This window comes from Pseudorasbora parva, chromosome 17 (assembly GCF_024679245.1).
Source record: "Pseudorasbora parva isolate DD20220531a chromosome 17, ASM2467924v1, whole genome shotgun sequence".
Taxonomy (NCBI): Eukaryota; Metazoa; Chordata; class Actinopteri; order Cypriniformes; family Gobionidae; genus Pseudorasbora; species Pseudorasbora parva.
In genome coordinates this window covers 27,789,865-27,814,379 of record NC_090188.1, presented here as the reverse complement: position 1 = coordinate 27,814,379, position 24,515 = coordinate 27,789,865, and the positions used below count along the sequence as shown (strand labels likewise).

The window sequence follows — 24,515 nt, the reverse complement described above, 5'->3', positions numbered from 1 at the left end:
TGACAAGCAACAATTTCACATCAACATTCACCAGTTGTTGGAAAATCTTTTCAGGCTCTTTTGTGGAAAAAAACCATCTTCATTTAGAAAACCATTCAGTTGAGGGAGTGTGATTCATTTTACGATGGTTGTTTTATTTTAAGCATCCCTGAACACCCCTACCCCCCGTCACAGTGACCTCTGCGCCTGCGCAGATAAGCCGGCCCATCCCTCAGATGACACGCCCATCGGGGAGCATGCGCGTGAATCGCGCTCATATCTGATCTGTAAACACAGTAGATTGTTCTGTGCCTTTAACTACAGTGGTAAGTGCCTCATCCATATAACTTGGTGCTCACAATGTTTTCAAACACGCTGTTGAAAAACCTCAATATTCCAGTTATCACCTCACTTCCTGTATAGAGTTTAGTAATACTGACTTTCGGATATTTTCGGGCGACGGGACCTAGTGCTACTCAGAAGCCCGTATCTTCGGACCGCAGGCCCTGATCCAGTCGAGGTGCTTGTGCAAACAAAACTGCTCACATTTCACCCAATATGCGCATGTGTATAGATTACAGCGATTAATTAATGTATAGTTAGAATGATACCTGATTTAATCTTAAATCTGATCATTTTATAAAGTGTAGTGTTAACCATTTGCGAGACTGTGTTTGATCCAGTGACGTTACGCTCTTTAATAGCGTCTTAATAACTAGTTGACAACATGTACTAGATTTATAAAATATTATGATTTGCATACAATTGTATGACAAAGTGTCACTTTTTGTTTCTCTTTTAGGCCATGGCAGACTTTTCAGTAAGTTTTTTTTTAAAAACTGTTTATAAATAATTATTCAGCAGTTCACTTGTATCATTTTGGGCTTGTATTTCCTCCTGTGCTAGTAAAATAAGACACTTTATTTTACCCATGTTACCCGATATAGAAATGACAGTGTACTAGTAGACTCAGTTATTTACATTTTCCAACGATTTAATTTATAAAGTATTCTTTATTTTCCAAATAAATGCAATAATTATGTATAGTATACCAAATAGAGACACTAGAGTATTAAATATTATTAATTTTAAATGATAAAGTTGCTTTGTTTTTGTTTTGTGTTTTTCCAAAGTCCTGAAAGTATATTTACAGATTTAATAAAGTTTTTGTTTTTTTGTTTATTTGTCTCATATCTTTAATCTGGTCTCAGACTTTTGAACTCCACTGTTTGCCGTAGTTAGTCTTTGGCTTAGCGACGATTATAACAGACCAAAAGTCTTTATGATAAAATGCTCAGGTGATGTGTTTGCTGTGTTTTCTTCTGTATCTTTTTTCTGTAGCTTGCTGATGCAATCCCAGATGATGTTTCTGGTGAAGCATCGAAAACTAGGAACACCAATCCATCAGCTCCTGGAAATGGTGCTCCGCCGCCCACTAATCCTGGATGGCCTGGTGCGGCCCCTGGTGGCCCTAATTTCCCCTCCTCAGGAGGCCCTGCCCAACCAACAGCCCCTTCTGGCTTCCCCCAGACCGGGCCATCTGCCCCTGGTTCCTTTCCACATGGCCCGGGAGCCCCAGGACAGTTTCCTGGAGCCCCAGCTGCCCCTGGCGGATACCCTCCAGGACCAGGAGGATACCCTCCAGGAACCGGCGTACCTGGACAGTTCCCCCCCAACTCTGGAGCTCCAGGACAATTCCCCTCCAACCCTGGAGCTCCAGGACAGTTTCCCTCTATGCCGGGTCAGTTCCCACCAGGTGGGGCACCAATGCCATACCCTGTTCCTGGACAGTTCCCTTCCCCACCCGGAGCTCCACAGGGCCCATACCCAAATGTGCCTTACCCACCAGGTCCATCTGGGCCTGGCATGTACGGCCCAGGAGGCCCTGGTGCCTTTCCACCAGATGGAGGCCCAGGATATGCAGGAGGAATGTTTCCCCCAATACCACCAGGGGCCTGGGGTCCACACGGAGGGGGCTTCCCTCCTCAACCCGGCCCACCAGGAGGCTTCGGTCCAGGGCCCATGGGACCATATGGCGGGCCTGCAGCTCCAGGTGGAATGCTGGTGAGCAATTATGACTGTATGGTTGTATAAAAGGGCTGGATATTGACACACAAGTTTCGAGATTTTATTTGGTTTCATTTTACAGGCTTTCGATTTAATTCAGTTTCTTACTCAATGCATATACTTTATTTCAGATACAGAAAATGAGAGATATTTCCCTCGCTGAAAAAGTGATAACTAATGTAATGCTGCGACTATATGAGGGAATCCCTGTTAAGCCCTGGATACACTGCACGATTTGAGCAGTTCTGTAAGATCATTGCAATTCACACTGTGCTACATGGACCTATTAAACTTGGGTAGAAGTTACAGCATGTATGTAGACTGTATGATGATGACACTTATTGACTCGTAAGCAGTTTTAGCGCTATGTCGCGTTGATTTCATGATGCATTTTTATTGGCTGGTCAGTAGACTTAGGTCGCAGCAGCAAATGCACTGTTTGGTGATCATGCTGAATTTCTGAATCTGTCAGTAAATTGCCGTAAGCTATCTTTGGTCTCAAGACCATGACAACTGCCATCTTTGAACTTCTCATTGTACGACATAGGACCACCAATGTTTCATGATGGCAATCTTTTGTCTGGGACAGCCAAAAATCAAGCAGTGTGTCTCGGGCTTTAGTTGGTACATTGCTATTATATAAAAGCTTCCAATTAACAGGCAAAATTAACTTTTTAAATGATAAAATTGTTTCTACTCAAATTTAAACGATTGCTGCTGACAAAAGAACTAGTTTTCATGAAAGATTTGTTAAAAATAGATTAAATGTTAAAGAACAGGTTCAATAAAAATATAATTAATATGTGATATAGTACATATATAATGGAAAATAAATAGCTTGAATGGCTTTTCTGAGGTGATGTAATGTTATATTGTTTACGGCTGTTGTATTGGCGTCGGTTGAAACACTGATTGCGTGAATTATACAATTATACAATTTCTTTTATACCTTCTGATGTTCATACATGTTTGTTTTGTGCTGTAACTACTAGTAAAGAAGAAGAGTTGATCAGATCACATGCACTCTGTGCTGCCACTTCCCTTGAATCGCAATCGGATCGATATCTGTTCACCAAAATAAGCATCGATTCAAATCGAGAAATGAATATTGTCAACCCAGCCCTGGTGTATAAAGGGATTTGCATGTGTGAGTCTGTGTGTGATGGGCTTGGTTTGGTGATTGCTGGTGATATGCTTTCCTGCTGGAGTTTGTTTTATCAGGGTGTTGGTGACAGAAGCGTTGCTTTCAGGGTTGTAGGTTTGGCTCTTGAGGTCTGGGGTGTTCCTGCGGTGGTCTCATTCTTCTGGATCACGTTAAAACTACAGATGTTAAACAAACATCTTATGTAGATCTCAAAAGCTCCTCTTCTTGTTTTTCAGCCACCACATAGACCTCCATATTTTTGAGCACAATGAACAGCTCAGCCAATCACAGGAGGAGGACAGCACTGCAGCCATCACAAAGACCAATCAGAGTTCCGGACATTTAGCACAAAGCTCATGCTGATATATTTGCATATCACCTTTGCAAACAAATGCACATATTTAAAATGTAGCTAAGCCATTAAACTTTTGCAAAGGACACTCATGATTATTTTAATACTATTGACAGGTGTATGTTTAATAATGTTATTGTTTAAAAAAGAGAACAAATAAATAATGCACTTTGTGTTTATTAAACAAACAGATGCGTATTATTGAAATTAAAGGTTTTTTATGGGCTCAATTAATTGTTTGTCAAAGTCAGCTTCTGTCTGATATTATAGGTAATACTGAGAAGCTGACACGCTTTTTAATAATTGTCGTAATAATCAGTCAAAAGTTTGCGGTCATTTATTTTGTTGTTTTTTAAATCTTATGCTTATCAAGCCTATATGCTTGACATATTTGATAAAAAATACAGTAAACACTATTACTATTATTATTATTATTATTATTACAATTTAATATAAGTTTTTTCTATGTGAATATATTTTAAAATTGATCTTTCAGAAATTATTCTAATATGCTGAATTTGCTGCTCAAGAAACTTCTTATTGTTTTTAATGTTGAAAACATGGAAACTGATACTTTTTTTCAGGATTATTTAATGAATAGAAAGCTCAAAAGAACAGCATTTATTGAAAATATAAATATTTTTATAACATACATTTCTTTATTGTCACTTTTGAACAATTGAATGTGTCTTTACTGAATGGAAATATTATTTTAAGTGTATGAAGATTCATGAGTTACAAAGCCAACTCAAAGCTTTTGAATTTGAATATCATGCTGGTTTTTATCACTAAGTTAAGCATGTTTGTTCATAATTAGTTTGTGTGTGTGTCTGAAGGAAATAATGACTCAGTGGGTGGGGTCTGAAATCAGGGATTGGCAGTTTATGAGTTTTGTCACAGTGTTGCCATAGCAAAGTTGTTTATAAACTTGATGTCATCACAGATTTATTTTTGCTGTTTTGTCATGTGATCTCTGACGTGGCATTAGCTGAAATAAGAGGGGAAAAGGAAAGACTGATGTCTCCGAACATATGTTTGGATTTGTTTTGTGTGTTTAGTATACATAGGCTTTCATGATTGATGTTAAATAAAAAGCTTCTCTGTTAAGAGTTTTTTTTTTTTCATTTGAAGTTGGAAAAATATTCCTTTGAATTGAACAGTCCTGTTTAGTGTCAGGGAGGGCTTCGTGTTATTTTGGACTCGATGGAAAAGCCATGGAATTTCATAATGGAAAATGGAAGAAACACAGACAGCATTGAAAATTGTATTAAAGGATGATGAAACGTGTTTAGTACTTCATATTTAAAAACCTCTCAGGGTAATGGGGCCATGCTTATCAGTAAGATGTTTTTACATGCTTAAATTTAGAAAGGGTGTATTAAATTGATCAAACGTTAGACAAAAGATGACTTTTGATTAATCAAAGAATCCTGAAAAAATGTATTGCCATTGAGCACCAAATCATCATATTAGAATGATTTCTGAAGGATCATGTGGCGCTGAAGACTGGAGTAATGATGCTGAAAATTCAGCTTTGATCACAGGAATAAATTACTTACATTTTAAATGGATTAAAAAAAATATATATATTTTATAATAGAGTATATAATATAAACAGTTCTTACTGTTTTTTTTATTAAAATAAATGCATGAGTGAATTATTTTATGCATTTATAAGCATAAGATACAAAAACATTTTACAAACCCCAAACTTTAGAACAGTAGCATGTTTGTCAGAGATTAAAAAATGTTTTGTCTCTTCTCTTTATTGTGCAGTCAAATTTTGGAATTACAGAGTTCATTTTTTGAGCAAGTTCATGGTAGATGCTTGCAGGTGTTTTCTTTGCAATTAGGGATGCACAATACATCTCCATATGGTTATTAGTGGATATTATTATTTTTGCATATTAATAGTGTCCGTTGATATTGGATATGTAGTTATAACATGCAAATTTCCCCTATTTTTTAAATTTAGATTACCTTTATTGTCACTTTAAATGAATCTGTAAAAAAAAAAAAACGCAAATAATTAATAACACTGTTAAAAATATTCTTTAGCATATCTAAAAATTAATTTCCAGTTTTCATGCTTTACATTATAATGTTGTGAATTGTGATGCATAAGTACACTTGTAGCATTTACGTATGGTTTATTTGCACTTCTCAGCCTTTTATTGCTTATCAGCCATAACGTGAAAATATTCATTAGTATTATGCCAGATATTTAATTTTGTGCATCCCTCTTTGCAATATCAATATCTACAATAACTAGGATCATGGATAGATTCTTGCATATATTTTTACTCTAGAGACCTGTTAAGGACTTCAAATAACTTCTGTGTATGTGTATATGTGTGTTTTAGCCATTGCCATACGATCTACCGCTGCATGCAGGGATAATGCCCGGCCTCCTGATCACTATTGTGGGTGAGCCAGTACCAGGAGGAAACAGGTAACACGCATTAATGTAATAAAAGAACAGCGATACTTCTATATGTCCAAAGCAAACACTTCTCTTTTCTTAGGTTCCATGTAGATTTTGTGAGGGGGCACGATGTGGTTTTCCATTTCAACCCACGTTTCCATGAGAACACCATCGTACGGAACACACAATTTGAAGGCTGCTGGGGTCCTGAGGAGAGAGATGGAGGCTTTCCCTTTGTGCAGGGCAGACAGTTTGAGGTACAGTCTTCTGATATACTTCAGAGAAGGAAATTAAACCGTTCTGGATTTCAGTTGAGTTCCCATAGGCCACAAACGCAGTGTAAAGTTTCAGGAGTGACAAATGCATTGAAAATGGGAGGGAACCCCCTAAATAATCTCATAATAAACTCACTCCCGAAATTGCGACAGCAAAGTAACCATAGCGAAGTCCTGGCATGGCATCTTGTCCGTTTGGTGTCCACTATTTTTGACCAAGTGATATTACAGCAACCAAAGACTCATTATGTTTAGCAACTTTAACTAACCACCCTCAACAGCGTGTTTTGTTTATGTTTGGGAGGGTGCTCTGGCAGTGTTGACATGTCCACTTATTAAGCGTTTTTTGGCTTGGTGATTGGGCTTGGCTCATCCAGTTTATACAGTTATTAAATAGACAGGTGCAGGTCACAATATTTCAGCCGTATATCCAAAATAAATGTTTGTTCTTGTTTGCTGTTTTTTCTAACAAGATCTGGCAACAAGAATGAGTCGATTCTCATACCTCTTTCCCTGTGGTTTTCTTGCACCCCACATACAGATCTCCGAAGTGAGTTTAAATACACTCACCTAAAGGATTATTAGGAACACCTGTTCAATTTCTCATTAATGCGATTATCTAATCAACCAATCATATGGCAGTTGCTTCAATGCATTTAGGGGTGTGGTCCTGGTCAAGACAATCTCCTGAACTCCAAACTGAACATCAGAATGGGAAAGAAAGGTGATTTAAGCCATTTTTAGCGTGGCATGGTTGTTGGTGTCAGACAGGCCGGTCTGAGTATTTCACAATCTGCTCAGTTACTGGTAGTGATGGGCAGGCCGAGGCTTCGTGAAGCATTGAAACAGTTGAAGCAAATGTACCGAAGCTTCGAAACAACACCCGACACCCGTCTCCATGACGCCATCTAGTGGACACTTGCATGCATTTATCTCAAATAACCTTGACAGTGATCTACTACTAACAAAACAAAACAAAACAAAAAAGACGTTTTTAACATCTGTCTGACAACTACTTGGCTTTGTAACCTGTAGCCTCCTCATTGTAAATAACTTTAGTCTTTTGTTTTTGTTTTTTGTCATGAAAAATTAAGATTATTAAAAGAAATAAAAAGTGTAATTTGTTACATAACATTTTTATTTAAAAATATGAATTGCTCTCCTGTTGAAGGATTTAGTCATATATATAATTTCTCCAGCCTTTGAAAAAATTCTCTCACAAGGTGGGACACTTGTTGCTGGCATGCACAAATATTTTTTAGCGAGTACATACAAATGAGGAAAAATTACTGAAAATTAAGTTAATGGATCATGCATTCTGGGCCAATACAATACAGACTACACACATCTCACTTTTTGTGGTGTTTCCAAATGGAAACGCTCCCACATCAGATGTAGTGTCTATGTGACATCTCTTATGTAGCGCCTCCATATCTAGACTATCTATATATATCACTTAAGAATATCTTCTATATCCATATATTATATATTATATATCTATAATTCTAATTTAGCCTATCTTAATGTGTCACTAGCCTATATCTATCCTAACTATCTGTCGCTGTCTATACCTATCAGTCAATATATCTCATTTAAATCTAGCCTAAATATAACTAACCAAAGTGCACTATAAATCTCACTTATATCACAAAATGTATCTTCTCTCACAAAACCCATGTGGTGAAGATGGATTAACTTCACTTGTAAACTGTGGGGAATGAGGTTCATTCAGATGTGTGACTGTGTGGTTTGATCCCGCCCCTTTTAATCAAAGCAGTTTCGACAGGTGCACCTGATGAAACACTTCGGTGCTTCGTTTAGCGGTAGTCACGTGACATGGGTGTGTCGAATCACAGCTCGGAGCAGCGTTTCGAAACATCTGCGCTTCGGGATCTCGACACGACACCACTGTGCAGGCTGGTGGTGGTGGTGTAATGGTGTGGGGGATGTTTTCTTGGCACACTTAAGGCCCCTTGATGCCACGGCCTAGCTGAGCATTGTTTCTGACCATGTCCATCTCTTTATGACCACCATCTACCCATCCTCTGATGGCTACTTCCAGCAGGATAATGCACCATATCACAAAGCTCGAATCATTTCAAATTGGTTTCTTGAACATGACGATTAGTTCACTGTACTAAAATGGCTCCCACAGTCACCAGATCTCAACCCAATAGAGCATCTTTGGGATGTGGTGGAACGGGAGCTTCGTGCCCTGGATGTGCATCCCACAAATCTCCATCAACTGCAAGATGCTCTCCTATCAATATGGGCCAACATTTCTAAAGAATGCTTTCAGCACCTTGTTGAATCAATGCCACGTAGAATTAAGGCAGTTCTGAAGGCGAAAGGGTCAAACACAGTATTAGTATGGTGTTCCTAATAATCCTTTAGGTGAGTGTGTCATACTTCATCGTTCCCTCAGGTAATTTTTACCCAAAACTCAATTGTAATTTTTTTTAATTGAGTGTTCATTTGAGTAGTCCAAGAACGTAGGACTTTTTTCACAACAAAAATGTTTTACACCACTGAAAAATAGTTATATATATTATATTGCATTTCTGTTTCACTGGATTCCAAGAGTTTATGTGGTTGTAATAAAAAAATTAACAAATCCTTCCCTCACAGGTTAATTTGTCCCCCTTAGGAATGAATGGACTATAAGGAAAGCTTCAGTACACATAAACTAAAACTTTACCTAAATGCATAATGAAGTGAAACAGACTTTAGGACCCAGTAGAACAGCTCATTTGCTCTAAATAGTGCTATAACGCCATCTAGTGGCAACAGTCGTGAAATATCATGTTATATACTTTTTTCCACAAGAGGTCGGCAAAGAGACCCAAATTGACCCAATGTGAGATATTTTGCATTTAAGCTGAACATTTTTGTAGAATGTGCTTAAATGATAGTATTTATTGATATAATCTAGTAATGTAAAGGAAAAAAAAAATCTCCAAAAAATTACATTAAAGGTGCAGTGTGTACATTTTAGCGTTGAGGTTCACCCCTCCCTTACAAAGCACAGAGAAGCTACGGTGGCCAACACAGGACAACAATATTGTTGTCGGAGAGAGCAGAGAGTGACTACCACGCTCTAGAGAAGTTTGTCGGGCAACCGTAGAAACATGGCAGCGGAAAATGTTGATTACACTGTAAGGGGGCCCGCGGTGTATGGAGACATACATAAAAACATAACAGTTCATTATGTAAGGTCTTTTATACACCACTGAAAACATAGTTATAGATATTATATTGCATTTCTGTCAATAGATCCTCGTAAATAAAACATTTTATAAAATGAAATTATATAAGCTTTCTATAATTTTAGGGCTTCAGGTCATTTTGACCTGCGATGGAAGGATTTGTTACAGGATGCAAGGGAAGGAGGAAGGTTAACAACTAGGTGTTCAGTTCGGTTCTCTAAACACTGCGTTCGTCGCTATCTGCATTTTTTTAACTTCAATGTGGTTGTCACTCCTGTAATTTACCGAACTGTGTATACAGAGCAGGATTAAGCACTAAAAGGTAAACTGACAACCAAATTTAGCAGCAGTGTGTACATGGCTCTAATGTGTTTGTGTGTGCAGCTGAAGATCCTGGTGGAGACAGACGGGTTTAAGGTGGCTGTGGATGGTGTTCATGTGCTGGAGTTTGAGCACAGAACAGGCGGGATGGAGGATGTCACTCGTCTGCACATAGAGGGAGACCTTACTCTGTTCAGTGCAGCCCCCAGCATGATCTGAAACACAGGGAGCCATTTGGCAATGTTGAGGTGACACATTAAGTCATTGGTCCTTGAATAGTATTGATTATCTCCAAAAAAGTGGGACGAACAGAAATGAATAATAGTTATGATATATCTGTTACCTGTTTCTCCATTGCAGATTAGTCAAACACATGATCACCACATGATCTAAACAAATGACATACAGATGTAGAGAAAGTTTCGACTCTTCTGTGAGTTCATCAGGACTGATATAACACTGTTTTTCCTCATTAACTCTCATGCATTATGCTAGTTACCCTTTTGCATGTGTACCGGAACATGACTAATTTTGTAAAAATCAAAACGTGTACTGTTCAAAACACCTATTTTATGACCTTCAGTATCAAGATGGTACAGTACGAAAGCCTGTGAGGGATCATAAACTCTAAAGGCCCGTTAACACCAAGAACAATAACTATAACGATAGCTATATTAGCAAACGATTTCATACTGTTTATCATAAGCATGCTGCAGTTTTGTTGTCTGCCTATTTTAATGCTCGAGCTCTTTAAAACATGATGGATTCTGATTGGCGTCAACGTTCTCATCATTCATCATCAGCTGGAAAATATGTGCTGTGAATGTGTAGCGTAAACTCTAATTATCTTTAATTTTAATATAATATAATATTATGTTCTTTATAGTCACGGGCAGAGGGTGAAACAACTCCAGGGTAAGGCTAAAGAGATGCGCTTCCCCTTTAAAAACACAAATTTCCTTATAATAGTTTCAATTTATGTGTCGACGCACAACCTACAGACCCCAGCATAAATGCTCATGAAAAAAGATTTGTTATTAAAGCGTCTACATTCACAAATACCTGTTAATTTCAACAGAAAAGCAAGCATACTGTATGCCATATTTGGCATGGCAGATCATCTATACTTGCTAAAAAGTCATATTACTTTATCGCAATCTCACAAAGTTCTGTTATAATAAATGAAGCCGTCTGCACATTGAATCTCTATGTCTACACTTTGTTATTATGGGAGGAATTTCGAGCATGTAGACTGTTCAGTGCTAACTTAAACACATCGGATTGGTCATTGCGTTCAAGAAATCAACAGATATGTTGATGATTGATTCATTGCTAAACACCGCAAAAACACATTGTAAATAGAAACCTTTCACGTTTTCCAGAGTGCAAGCACATATACGCACTGGATCGTTTGCCAAATCTGTTTCGCCAATATTATATTATTACAGAGAAAACTGATCCTAGACCAGCAGTTATGGGCAGATCTTCTCTCTAAAAGCAATCAGAAACAGCAGTTAAGCCTTGCCCAGCCTTACACACACTCCGCCTATGTTTATAGTTATTGATATTGGTGTGAACGGGCTTTAATTCAGGAAAACTGCAGACCAGAGCTGTGAAACTATGCTGAATTACATCAGATCAAAATGGCTGAATATGCTTTTATTTGGGTATGAATGTTGGAAAATGTTATTTTTTTTAAAATAAAACCATAATAATAAAAGCATTGTGATAATGGAGATACGCTAATAACTATGTCTGAATAAATGCTGTATTACCCCAATTGAAATGTGCTTGGTAATTATGTTCTGCATGCTGGTCTGAGACTGGAGAAAGTATTTTAACATAAAACCTACACATTTCAAACTTTTCCTGTTTATTTCACTGGGCATAGAAACATGCATAATTTAATAAGACGGTGTATTGGGAAACAATGCCAGGTAATGCTATAAAATTGTGCCTTAATACTACCTTTATACCATAGACCCATTTGTTATTTGCTTCTGTTTTAGCTTCTGAATTAATGGAAAATTAATTACCAGAATTATATAGACCGTCTTTCAAATTTTGTACTACTGAAAAGTTGAAGATGAATGTAATAACGAAATGTTGTGCAAAAAAGTGAGAAAACATGCATGATTGCTTACTATTTAGGATTTTTTTTAATGTAACTGGGACATAGAGAATGTGATTACCACAGTCTAGTTTACTGAATACACCACGTAAAAAATAGTTGCAATTGTTCCCTTATACAGGTGGTTTTATTACATGATTTATATATATATCAACACATTTCAAAAAAGTTGGGACAATTCCATGTTTACCACTTTGTGGCATCCCTTCTTTTTTTATAACAGTCTGCAAACGTCTTGGACTGAGGAGACAAGTTGCTCAAGTTTAGGAATAGGAATGTAGTCCCATTCTTGTCTAATACAGGCTTCTAGCTGCTCAGCTGTCTTAGGTCTTCTTTGTCGCATCTTCCTCTTTATGATACACCAAATGTTTTCTATGGGTGAAAAATCTGGACTGCCATTTCAGTACCCGGATCCTTCTTCTAATTGATGCAGTATGTGGTCTGGCATTGTCATGTTGGAAAATGCAAGGTCTTCCCTGAAAGAGACGACGTCTGGATGGGAGCATATGTTCTAAAACTTGGATATAACTTTCAGCATTGATGGTGACTTTCCAGATGTGTAAGCTGCCCAAGCCACACACACACTCATGCAACCCCATACCATATGGCTTCTGAACGGAGCGCTGATAACAACTTGAGTTGTCCTTGTCCTTTTTAGTCCGGATGACATGGCGTTCCAGTTTTCCAAAAATAACTATTAAATGAGTCTTGGCCCAGAGAAAACGCCTGCATTTCTGGATCATATTTAGATATGGCTTCTTTTTTGACCTATAGAGTTTTAGCCGGCAACAGTGAATGGCACGGTGCATTGTGTTCACCGACAATGTTTTCTGGAAGTATTCCTGAGCCCATGCTGTGATTTCCATTACAGTAGGATTCCTGTATGTGATGCAGTGCCGTCTAAGGGCCCGAAGATCAGGGGCATCCAGTATGGTTTTCCGGCCTTGACCCTTACGCACAGAGATTGTTCCAGATTCTCTGAATCTTTGGATGATATTATGCACTGTAGATGATGATAACTTTAAACTATTTGCAATTTTTCACTGAGAAACTCCTTTCTGATATTGCTCCACTATTTTTCGCCACAGCAAAAATTTTGTGATCTTCTGCCCATCTTGACTTCTGAGAGACACTGCCACTCTGAGAGGCTCTTTTTATGCCCAATCATGTTGCCAATTGACCTAATAAGTTGCAAATTGGTCCTCCAGCTGTTCCTTATATGTACATTAAAATTTTCAAATGTTTGAGATGCAGATTAATTATTGTGTTGTGAATGTGCTATTTAATTTCTACAATAAAAATGCAATAAACTAAAAAAAAAAAAAAGCAGCAATAACATCAATAAGCCTATGTGACAAAACGGGACATTTTGGAGCAGTGGTTTTCAAATAGTAAGAGAGTAACGGGGTCCGTGGAAGTCTAGAAGAAAATAATAATGAAATTTTAAATTAATGAGCAATAAATTACAAGTAATAAAATTAATGTAAAGCAATAAATTGCATCTAAATAAATAAAAAAACTATTAAAATATGAATCTATTAAATACATAAAATTAGATTTATAGAATATATCAAGAAATAAATAATAATATATAATAAATAATACATATAACAATGCATTACTACATTGACTAGATCAAAATATAAAATAATGTAACTGAAACAAATTTTTTGTGTATTTTTAGTGTTTATAAAATACAAATGCCTTATACATTTTGGATGGGGGTTACTCGCACAGGGATAATCATAAAGGGGGTCCGCGGCATCTAAAAGATTGAAAACCCCGGTTTTAGAGCATGTCTCATGCAATATGGCGAACTGTTTGCAAGAACCGACTCTCGAATGAGTCAGACGTCCCATCACTGCAGTGTATTTGAAAGTGTTCCGGTGGTGTCCGTTAGGGGCAGTAGCGGGTGCGCTCGTTCCCAGCATCATTAGAGAGGAAGCAGGCGGAGTTGGCACGCTTTATGAGGCTCTTTTAGCTGTTTCGGGAATTAAAAAGTAGAACTTTTCCGACATCATGAACGGATCCGCACACAACGCGCCAGGCGTTACGGATATTACACTGAAAAGAGGCCCGGCTGGTAAGTTTGGCTCTCTCTTCGACTTCCCCCGCACTATTGGAGCTGTTGAAACAGAGTTCAGTCCGGCGGTTCGTTGCTGCTGGTTCGGCCCGCTTCAGCAATAAGTGCTGACACAACGGCCGCCGTAAACCCGAACAAATAATCTGGACCCGAACGGATTCTGCAGACGTGTAGATTGGGTTTATTTAGAGACGTTTGTGCTGTTATGAAAGCGAAAGTTTAGTCCAGAACCAGCTCAACGCACCATCCGAGATATGGACCTACATATACAGACGCATTTCTCGCAGATTCAAGCACACTATGTTTGGCTGATATTGAAGTCTTTCAAGATTTGTGGTTCTGGTTCCGGGCCATAGTAGCTGATCGTCTCAACTGCCTGTTGACTTTGATTAAACTGTTATATAATGCGTTGGTGTGTGACCTCTGCAGGGTCATGGAAAACTGCTCTGATAGCTGTAGACTTTGACTTGTGATTTAATTGTATGACTGTAAAACAATAGAAAAGGCATCATACGTCATCAACTCTATAGGTCAAAATCAAATCAGTTTGTTTAACTGGTACCAGACTCACCCCTTTAAACAATCCAAATGACAATATTGGAAAGAAAATGTCCTGTTCTTAACCCCCCATGAATTAAATTAGACCCATGTGCTGGATCAGATATAATCATATTTTACATAATTTTTACAATACCAGGTGCAAAACTGTCCACCAGTGTGCAGTGTTGCATAACTGATCTTTTGTTTGTTTTTAGGTACAGACTATGTTGTCTTGCCAATCATATTTAGATGCATCATAAATTACGTTTTAATTTTGAAAATTACATCATAAATAAAGCACATTTAAAATGTGAAAATACACTCTATCTAAATGCATGTTATAGATAATTTTGAATGATTTGTTCTTGTATTTTTACAACAACAAAAAAATTACCTTGTAATGTTTACCTTGTAATGGATGTACTTAACAATTCGAAGGAAAAGGTCTCTTCTTCCATTTCATTGTGACTTTAAATTAGAGTTGTATCAACCTACTAAAATACATACAAGAGAAAATAAGAGGAACGTGTTTCTTACTACAAATTTTTTTTTTATTGCACACAGAGCGTTACATAGTGTTTTTTTATTACTGCATAATTTCAATCTCTAATTTCAAATGTTCTGATTTCAAATTCCATGCATTATATGTTAGCATAGCTACAAAATGTTTCTGACTGTGAGGACTGCATTTCACAGTGATATTTCCCATGAGTGTGTGTGTGAATTAAGTCCACTCTATCACTTTATCATGTCTGTTTGTTCACAGTCTCTGTTTCTTCAGAAATCACATTAAGGCCTTCTGAACATTAATCATGTTAGTAGTCCAACCTGGAGCTGTGTGTAACATCCTCTCTGTCTCTGTCAGGTCTGGGGTTTAATATAGTGGGTGGAGTGGACCAGCAGTATATAATGAATGACAGCGGAATCTATGTGGCAAAAATCAAAGAAAACGGAGCGGCTGCGCTGGATGGACAACTGCAGGAGGGAGATAAAATTATTGCGGTAAAACCACTCTAATGTACTGTACAAATTACAAACTCAACAAATTAAACTTTACTAATACTTAATTCTTGAATATCTCTGTACTTAAGTGTGAGCTTACACTGCCACTTCACTATACAATACTGCAACGTGAGTGATTTACTGTAACTCAAAGCTGTTTCTGTGGATGACCCTATTCAGCTGTAATGCAGATCCTCAGAATAATGATGCTACTTGAGCATTACACTATTTTTATCTGGATGTGTTGCCAGAACAGAAGTAGATACATTTAACTGCAAAAACAGTAATATTGTGAAATATTATTAGAATATAAAATAACTATTTTCTATTTGAATATATTTTAAAATGCAATTTAATCCTGGAAGGCTAAGCTGAATTTCAGCATCATTCCTGCAGTCTTTAGTGTCACATGATCCTTCAGAAATCCTTCTAATATACTTATTTTCTGCTCAAGAGACATTTATTATTATTATAAATTATTCAATCAATTATTATTATTATCAATGTTAAAAAAAATGATGTGCTGCTTAATATTTTATTGAAACTGGTAGATTTATTTCAGGATTCTTTGATGAATAAAAAAAGTTCAAAAGAACCACATTTGAAATGAATGGTCACTTTTAATCAATTTATTGAATTCTTGCTTAAATAAAGTATTAATTTATTTTAAAACAATCCGTACTGACCCTATATATGGCGAGTGGGAAAATAAAATGGACAGATCTATTGTACATTCAAAGGAAAGCCTTTGGCGTCAGTTGCAGAAGGCATGGGATAACATAAGTGTTTTAGTTCTCAGAGGAAATATATTGGCCCTCATTTATCAATCTTGCGTAGAAACTGGTGTATATGTTGGCGTAAGATTATGCTTACACTCCTCTCACCGCCTGATTTATGAAACTGTGCGCACCTCTGCAATCCAGGTGTATGCAATACTTGCCCTTGATAAATGCCGCGGCTGAAAACGATCGTCATTAGAATAGCACGCCCCTATATATTCAAGTCTCCGCCTCCCCCACGCCCTTATTTCACGCCATGGACAAACAGAAGACGGCAAAGAAGCGAAACTTCTCCGACGTGGACATCGAGCCGATCACCAGGGGAGTGGGAAAAAAAAAAAAAAAAATTTATTTGGGAGTTTAAAGAGTGGGATTAAAGACGCCTACAAAAACAAAATATGGACCCAAATTACGAGTACTCTTAATAATGTGGAGGTTGAGAAGCGTACTCCAGCAGTTTCTCAGTATAGCTGTTAGGATGATAAATTACCATCACTGCATTATTTTACAGCACGTTTTGAAACAGTTAGCATTTAATTTCGTATCACGGCACATGTATTGGGGTACAATAGTGATGATGATGTGATGTGGAGTACCATTCATTCACATTAATAATTACATGACAATTTGTAAGATTCTTCTTCTTATTATTATGATTTTTATTCTTAATGACGCTTGCTATTTAGAAGAAGATTGTCGTTTTTTATTGGTTTTATTATTATTTAAAAGAAGAAGGTCATTTTTATTATTTTGTCAGTCTGAATTATTTTAGTCCCAGTCCGTGTGCAGCTGCCGGGCCAGGCGGGCCTGAAACGTCAGATAAAGCGCACAGGCTCGCGACTGGAGGAATACATATGCCTACAAATCAAACGCTTTGGTAAAGTCACACAAATTAAACATTGACGTTCATGTTGCACAAAAATAAACACTGAATGTTGTTGTTGTGGTTTTTAACAGTGGGTCATATAGCATATCTTGTCAGTGCGTTTTGTGGTGTTAGGAATTGTTTTTCTGCGCATTTTTGCACTAACTCAAACGTGCGTGCACCACCTCCTGAGCTGGCGTAGGATTTGAGCGTGCCGTACGCCAACGTCCATATTGATAAATCTCAAAGTCACCGTGGGTTTGGGTGTACGCAAGGTGTACGCTGGAAATTTGGTGTACGCACTTTTGATAAATGAGGGCCATTGACACTATGCCAGAGAGATGTGCTGCTGGAATTGCTGTTAAAGGTGGAAATACCAAATATTAAAGTGTATAAAAACAGTATGACTCACTTCATCTGATTTGTTGTTCTCAGAGCAACCATCTGCATGTTACATTAACATTATGTAATTAAGTCATGTTTTGGAGGCAAAGAACGTAAATGTTTCCAGATCTGTCAGGTGTTCTAATAATTTTGGCCACCACCTTGTGTGTGTTTTTTTATATATATAAAATATATACTATATATATAAAAATACACATACACATAATTGTGCTCTTATTTCCAAATATTACTGAAAGTTCGATTTATCGATATGAGCACTTTAGATGAGTGATGTGTATGTGATTATTTTGTGTAGATAAATGGCCAGAAGTTGGAAAATCTGTCTCATGGAGCAGCGGTGGAGCTGTTTCGGTCTGCAGGAGAAGATGTGCATCTTCGCGTACAGCAGCGAGTAAGTACCGCAGAACATCGTGATTGTGATGTAGATACCGTCTCTGGGAACTGTCAGTCAACTTCACTCGTATGTATTTGTGTATGTCTACAGCCTATCCTGCAGAACGGCCCCACAAGCTCTCGTGCCGATGGAGAATCTTCATCTGCTTTTGGTACATGGACATTATATGCTGTGGTCGCCCTAGCAGTAGCAACAGCAGGGTTCATCGCTTACAAACGCCTGCAGCTGAACCACCGGGGGCCACGGGGCCCGTTTTAACTCATCACATTTTATAGACTAAAGCTTTTTTTTTTTTGAACTCGCCCAAACATTACCGGGGAGTAAAAACCCAGTTAATGGAAGCAGAATGTGCAAATTTTCTTTAATTGTTTATATCATGTTATGATGACACTCGTAGCTGAAAGGTATTTTCACAATTCATTTGGTGATAATCAATGGCGTTTTAACCAGAATACCCAGCATGCCTGATGACATCGCATGATGGAATAAGGGAACAGGGATGATGAGCGCAGTGTTTGGATCAACAGCAGAAGAAGTCTCCGTTACCCAAACCAGACAAAGGGGCCGCAGTCAGGAGACAGGCCGAGGTGGAGCTGTGTTTTCTGGGCAAAAGACAGTCCCACAGCGGAATGAATTTTCTCATCTTGTACCTCTAGAGAGTGCTTGAATGAGCAAGAGTGTCAGTGTACCATTAGATTATGTGAAGTCTTCTCAGGTACCTGTTTGTGCAAGTAAGAGTATGTTTGAAAGCGTGCATGATGTGGGTTGAGTTTTTTTTTTTTTTTTTTTTAATTATTAATACTTTAATTTCTCACTCATCCATGTTTGAACATGCAAGATGCATTTCTGTGGCTGCAGTAGTGGGGGAAGTAAGACTATCAGTTTATTTTGCTATCAGCGCTTGGTCTTGTATTTGCTTTTTCTCCCTCGGGGGAAAACCTAAAGGTGGCACTTGTCAGAATTTATAATCAGGATGAAATTTATGTCTTGTACAGCTTGTGTTTCTGGAATCGTCTGGTCTTGTACACCTTTTTTTCATCCCCTCTCTCAACCCGTGCCTTTTGCCACGTTGGGCTGCTGGTCTCAGTGCTGCTCCCTGTCTGCAATTTTAGGGACGGCAGCTCGTGCTGCTTCTGACTGAAATATCTATTCTGGTGACTGATAAATGTGTTTGTGTTGTCATGGCGATTCGTTTGCAGGACTGTGTGGATGAATCCACATGTAAAGTCTTCATGTATGAAATACTCATTCACATTTCACAGTTTAAATAATATCTGATTGACATGCATTATGCATTGAATAAATCATTTGGTTGAAAAAACAATTAACTTTTGTTTGCTTCTCAGTATTTGAAATATGTAAAAAACTGATTAAAACAGCCAAATCATTGTGAATGTGTTGACGCTAACATCTACATATGCATTTTTTACATTTTAAATTAAAATGAATTTATAATGAATGAAAATGTATTAACAATAATGTTTATAAATTACCATTGACCTAAATTAAAAATATGTATTCATTCAAAAAATTCTGATCCTTTTTACTAACAAGATAAACTATGGTAATGTGTTACGTTATTATTGTGTATGGATGTAAGGATATAATCAGAATAATTATTATTTACTTAATTTAGTAAAATTTCTGCAGGTACAAGCAGACATTCTGGCAAAGATTCATGAACCTGCATTACATTTATTCCCATCCAAATTTGCTTATTTAGAAGCTTTAACATTGTCTTCACTTCCCCCTTAAAGATTTCACAGGAAATCCAAATATTTAAGGGGACAGTTCACCGAAAAAAATAAAATTCTGTCATAGACGACTCGCTTAGCCTAGAAATCTAGACGCACCCTAGCGGCAGCAAATCTAATTTGCCGCGAGTGTCGTCTAGCAACTCTCAATACACTTCTGAGCTGTAAACACCAAACCCTGGTCGGGCCAATCACATTGTATATAGAGTTGGTGGGCGGGGCTTAACATAATGACGGCCGAGTTGCGCTAGGGTGCTTCTAGTAAACACAGAAACAGGTAAACGGCTGTCGTTCGAATCAGCTTTGACCGCGACTCTGGAACACTTGGAGTTGAGCTTTTCTCTGAGAAAAAAACAAAGGGAAGGGAAAAAAGGGAGACAGGTCTAACTGCAGAACCGCAGAACCCATATACGTCACTCACAACAGTCTGAGGGCGACAACAGCGCCACGCCACAGTCTCATGCCGGAAGTGGGCGGAGCTGATTTATCTTCGCATACATTGCTCTATTTGGAGCGTTTCAAGCCCAAAGTTTAAACGATGTTAATAATGTCAAGTATTTAATTAATAAGTTCTAACTGAAGATAGATAGAGAGATGATAGATAGACTAGATAGATATACTCACTCATAGTTAAATCATATAAATATGTTTTAAAATAAACAATACTGGATATTAATACAAAATAAAATAATTTACGTTAAAAAATGTATTTATAAAAAAAAACATTGTAACGTTTTTAAAGTAAAAAGTTGCTATTATTTTTTATTTATTTATATTATGTCTTAAATATTATATTAGATAAACTGAACATAAATCTTAACACACAAAAAATGAAAACAAAGATTGAGCATTTGAACATTTATTTTTATGACACAATATATTTGTTTTTTACTCAAGCATCTCAGAATAAACCTTTTATTCATAGTAGATAATATATATTACACAATTATACACTGTTATGCATGATTCAGATTAATCAAACCCCAAAACACACAGAAATTGTTTAATTTTATAAAATGTTCCTTAAAAATCCCCTTAAGTAGCAAAGGCATCATATACTAGCTTGGGTTTGCTTTAAAAAAAATACACAATCAGACCAAGGGGAATAAATTGAACTAAGTTGAAAGTTATTGCACAGCAGGTACATGACAAATTAAATCTAAAATAAATGTAACCTCTATAAACATTGACAACTGTCTCTTTGGCCAGTTGTCGGTCAACCATTCAGCCTGTGAAAGTTGAAGGGCTTTTTCCTAGTCTTCCACTTTCACATTTCAGAAATCAGGGCTCTTCCACTAAACTGTTGAAAACTTTTGGTTGTTCCAGAGTCTTCTGTGATCCGTGGCTCCTTCATGAGACAAGGGTACAAAAAAATAGGATGAAATGTTGGAAGTGTTTTAACAATATCGTGTGTTTAAGTCAGGATGTAGCATGTATAATAAAGTTGTGAAATTCAGTTTCTCATGTCTAAATTTCTGACATAAATGATACCCTGTCACAATCAAATTAATTAACCATTTTCAGTTCAAAGTGTATACAGAAATTAAAGGCAAGCACTTCATAGGGCTTCTCACACTGAGCTTATCGTCATTCTAAACACACTTTTAACCTCGGGTAAAGTAACATTTCACACTTTTATATTTACGTGCTTTGGACAGTCACTGAAACACTGTGCAAACAGGAAAAACATCAAATGCAAACAGAAAACGCAATTGCAGCGAAGAAGAGACCATTTAAATTATTGTATAGTCTGAAATGTCCATTCAGGAAAAACTTGTAATACAAGGACATGCAAAGCTTGAGCATTTATGAAAACATATTGTGTGCAGTGCAGTGTCTGTCAGTGACCCTGATACTGCACATATGTTATCCCATGGTTTATAAAAGTACAGTGTGGAACGGCAGTGTATGAATACCCAGGATTAATTGTTCATCTCAGGTAAATGATGATCAGTGTGAAACATGAAGCAAGATAACCCAAGATTCTGTATACCCGGAGTTTACTATTTCAAGTGTGAAAAGCCCTCATGTTTTTTATCCTAATGAAGGGAAGCTTGTATTTAAAAAAAAAAAGACCTTTTCCTTCTTTTTCTTACCATTAACATGAAGATCCTACTGTCAATAGAGCCATCCAACTGTTGTGGAACAGTCTAAAACAATCGAACATTATAGAATAGAAGAACATTCCTGGAAAATGTGACATATAACAACACACTATCTGTATAAGTAGCTTATGTCTTTATTAGAGCCTTTAAAACTAACCTTGTTTTTGATCAGCTTCCATTATCCTGGGTGACATTCTGATTGTCAATTTACTGCAACAAAATCAAACAGATATATATAATGCTTGGTTGTGTACTTAATTTAATTTTAATGGGACACATTCAAACACATGAAATAGTGTTTGCATTTTGTTAGCTTAAGCACTATATATATATATATATATATATATATATATATATATATATATATATATATATATACACTTGAAACTTTATAACCAACTAATTCAAAAGGGACAACAAATAAATACTATTTCTTGCTACTGTGTATAAACAAATAACTCAAAACCTTCATACCTCCATGGACAGCTGCTTTTTGAAGTGAATTTGAAGGTGTACTGTGCCATCTGGTCAGTTTAAAACACTGGGCATTAGAAACTGTTGCAGAATGTCTTGCATTGATGTACATGAAGTAAAGCTGATCCTCTCCAAATCGTAATGCCTCAATAAATTAGTGGGGGAAAAATAAATAAAACACTGGTCAGTATCAGATAAAAGCAAATAAAAAATACGGCGCCAACAACAAAATAAAATCACAAACAATTATGTTACTTAAACCAAGACCATATCAACAGACGCGATAGACATCGTAAAGCAGAGCACATTAGAAAAAAATAGAGCCACGTTCTGTATAAAGTGTTAATACAACAACGATAGATCAAATACACAACACAAATAAACTTGATAGATTAAAACCACAACACAAAACAGCTGTTTACCGTGTTCTCTTCTTCCGCCGTGCCGATTGTTTAGTTTTCGTGAACTCCGCCCACTTCCGGCATGAGACTGTGGCATGGCGCTGTTGTCCTCAGAGCGTTGTAAAAGTGACGTATATGGGTTCTGCGGTTCTGCAGTTGGTTATTATTGAAAAAAGGGAAGATGTGTTATGAGTTTTGCCGACCGAGTATGGGCCGAGCTTTGTTGCTCTCGTTGGTTGTAGCGCTATCCAATACTGCGTGCACGCCGTGCAGAGGGAGTTTGAAAGTCAAAGACAACCGTTAATCCCGCCCCTCGGATTGAGCCCTGTCATTGGTGAGTTCCCAGACCAAACATCTTGATGTGGGTCTGGCTTGTCAGGCCACTACTCGCCCTCATGTTGTTCCAAACCCGTAAGAGTTCTGTTCATCTTCAGAACACAAATGAAGATCTGAATCTGAAAATAATATTAATCTCTGAGACCTGTGACAACACAACACGCATGTAGAGTGATATTTTCACAACTCATTTTTTGATAATCAATGGTGTTTTAACCAGAATACCCAGCATGCCTGATGACATCGCATGATGGAATAAAGGAACAGGGATGATGAGCGCAGTGTTTGGATCAACAGCAGAAGTAGTCTCCGTTACCCAAACCAGACAAAGGGGCCGCAGTCAGGAGACAGGCCGAGGTGGAGCTGTGCTTTCTGGGCAAAAGACAGTCCCACAGCGGAATGAATTTTCTCATCTTGTAGCCTACATAAGCTGCACTCCCTCTCTCCCCATCTCGTCGCCCTACCTAACATATGTTCAATTGTCCCAACAGTTATCCACTTATAATCCACGGACCCTGTACAAGGTCAAGAATGACATCATCATATATACTTTCAGTTTTAAAGGTGTCATGAACTGGCTTTTTTAATTTTTTATACTGTTGTCTGAGGTCAACTAATGATCTTTGTGTGCTTTTTACATTCAAAAACATTGTAACTAATAAGTAATAGGCTATTTTCTAGACTGGTTTTGAGGCTCTCTCCTGAACGCTGGGTTTTGATAGGCGTGCCACACTTGAGACTTGGTGGTAAACACCCACGGCAAGGATTGGACACGATTTACATATTTAACGATCTTACAATCCCCTGTCAGTTCACAGGGAGAGGAGAGATTCAGGGAGAGGAGAGATTCAGGGAGAAGCCTAGCCTTAATGCCAGCCGAATTTAGCCCCGCCCAGGGCCGTATACCCACCATTGAGGTCCCCGAGGTCCGGACCTCGGTAATTCTCTGAGGTGTACATAATAGAAGTTGCAAAATAATAGCCTATTAAGGTGGCGTGTACAAAAAGGTGTTCTCGCCTCGTCCGGCGTATATTTTCAATTGTTTCCAATGGATGCATGCGCCGCACTTTTCAATAGCGCCAACAGCTGGCAGGTTTTGTCCATGTTTACGCGTTGAGCGTCCACAGTTCAATTTTGGGTGAACATCAATGTCCAATCACATTGGAGGAGAGGCGGGACAAATGCCACAACCACCAACCGGCGCTTCGAACAACGACTGATGTTTGACATCACAACACCGCAAGAGCGCTTAATAATCAGGGATGCAAACTAATAACGTTTTTTTGACCTGGTTTTCTTCGAAGCCTTCAGTAAATTTACATTTACAACTTTGTTTTTACCGATTCAGACGAAAATGAAAAGACTGCTTCAAACAAAGCTCAGCTTTGAAAAGAGAAAAGATACAGGGCAAGAGAAGGAGACTGGGGAAAAAAGAAAGAGAGAAGATGATGGCGATGAGACAGAAAGAGCAGGTAGC

The 24,515-nt window shown here is 37.6% G+C and overlaps 2 protein-coding genes and 1 long non-coding RNA gene across 6 annotated transcripts; 2 read left to right on the top strand and 1 right to left on the bottom strand.

The window, feature by feature from the left end:
• Positions 1–305: 305 nt before the first annotated feature.
• Positions 306–11,549, top strand: lgals3a (lectin, galactoside binding soluble 3a). 3 transcript variants are annotated; one of them, XM_067420812.1, is made up of 7 exons: positions 306–499; positions 782–799; positions 1,321–2,043; positions 5,906–5,994; positions 6,068–6,224; positions 9,833–10,017; positions 10,130–11,549. In XM_067420812.1, exons 2-6 carry the CDS (start codon positions 785–787, stop codon positions 9,986–9,988), a joined length of 1,140 nt encoding a protein of 379 aa, XP_067276913.1. In that variant the 5' UTR covers positions 306–499; positions 782–784; the 3' UTR covers positions 9,989–10,017; positions 10,130–11,549. The 3 variants fall into 3 exon arrangements, with proteins under 3 accessions (XP_067276913.1, XP_067276912.1, XP_067276915.1); XM_067420811.1 differs by having other exon boundaries at positions 308–499; positions 9,833–11,549; XM_067420814.1 differs by lacking the exons at positions 5,906–5,994; positions 6,068–6,224; positions 9,833–10,017; positions 10,130–11,549 and adding an exon at positions 3,427–4,649 and having other exon boundaries at positions 315–499.
• Positions 11,550–13,790: 2,241 nt separating this feature from the next.
• synj2bp (synaptojanin 2 binding protein) lies at positions 13,791–19,292 on the top strand. The gene is made up of 4 exons (XM_067420897.1): positions 13,791–13,983; positions 15,389–15,525; positions 17,870–17,965; positions 18,059–19,292. The coding sequence occupies exons 1-4, from the start codon at positions 13,920–13,922 to the stop codon at positions 18,224–18,226; spliced, it is 465 nt and encodes a 154-aa protein (XP_067276998.1). The 5' UTR covers positions 13,791–13,919; the 3' UTR covers positions 18,227–19,292.
• A 1,273-nt stretch (positions 19,293–20,565) lies between these two features.
• On the bottom strand, positions 20,566–22,849 carry LOC137044975 (uncharacterized). Of its 2 annotated transcripts, XR_010898661.1 has the most exons (5): positions 22,724–22,849; positions 22,302–22,446; positions 21,985–22,037; positions 21,819–21,872; positions 20,566–21,070 (listed from the first exon to the last, which is right to left on the bottom strand). It is a non-coding gene; the product is annotated as an uncharacterized lncRNA (long non-coding RNA). The 2 variants fall into 2 exon arrangements; XR_010898660.1 differs by lacking the exon at positions 22,724–22,849 and having other exon boundaries at positions 22,302–22,684.
• Positions 22,850–24,515: the final 1,666 nt, after the last annotated feature.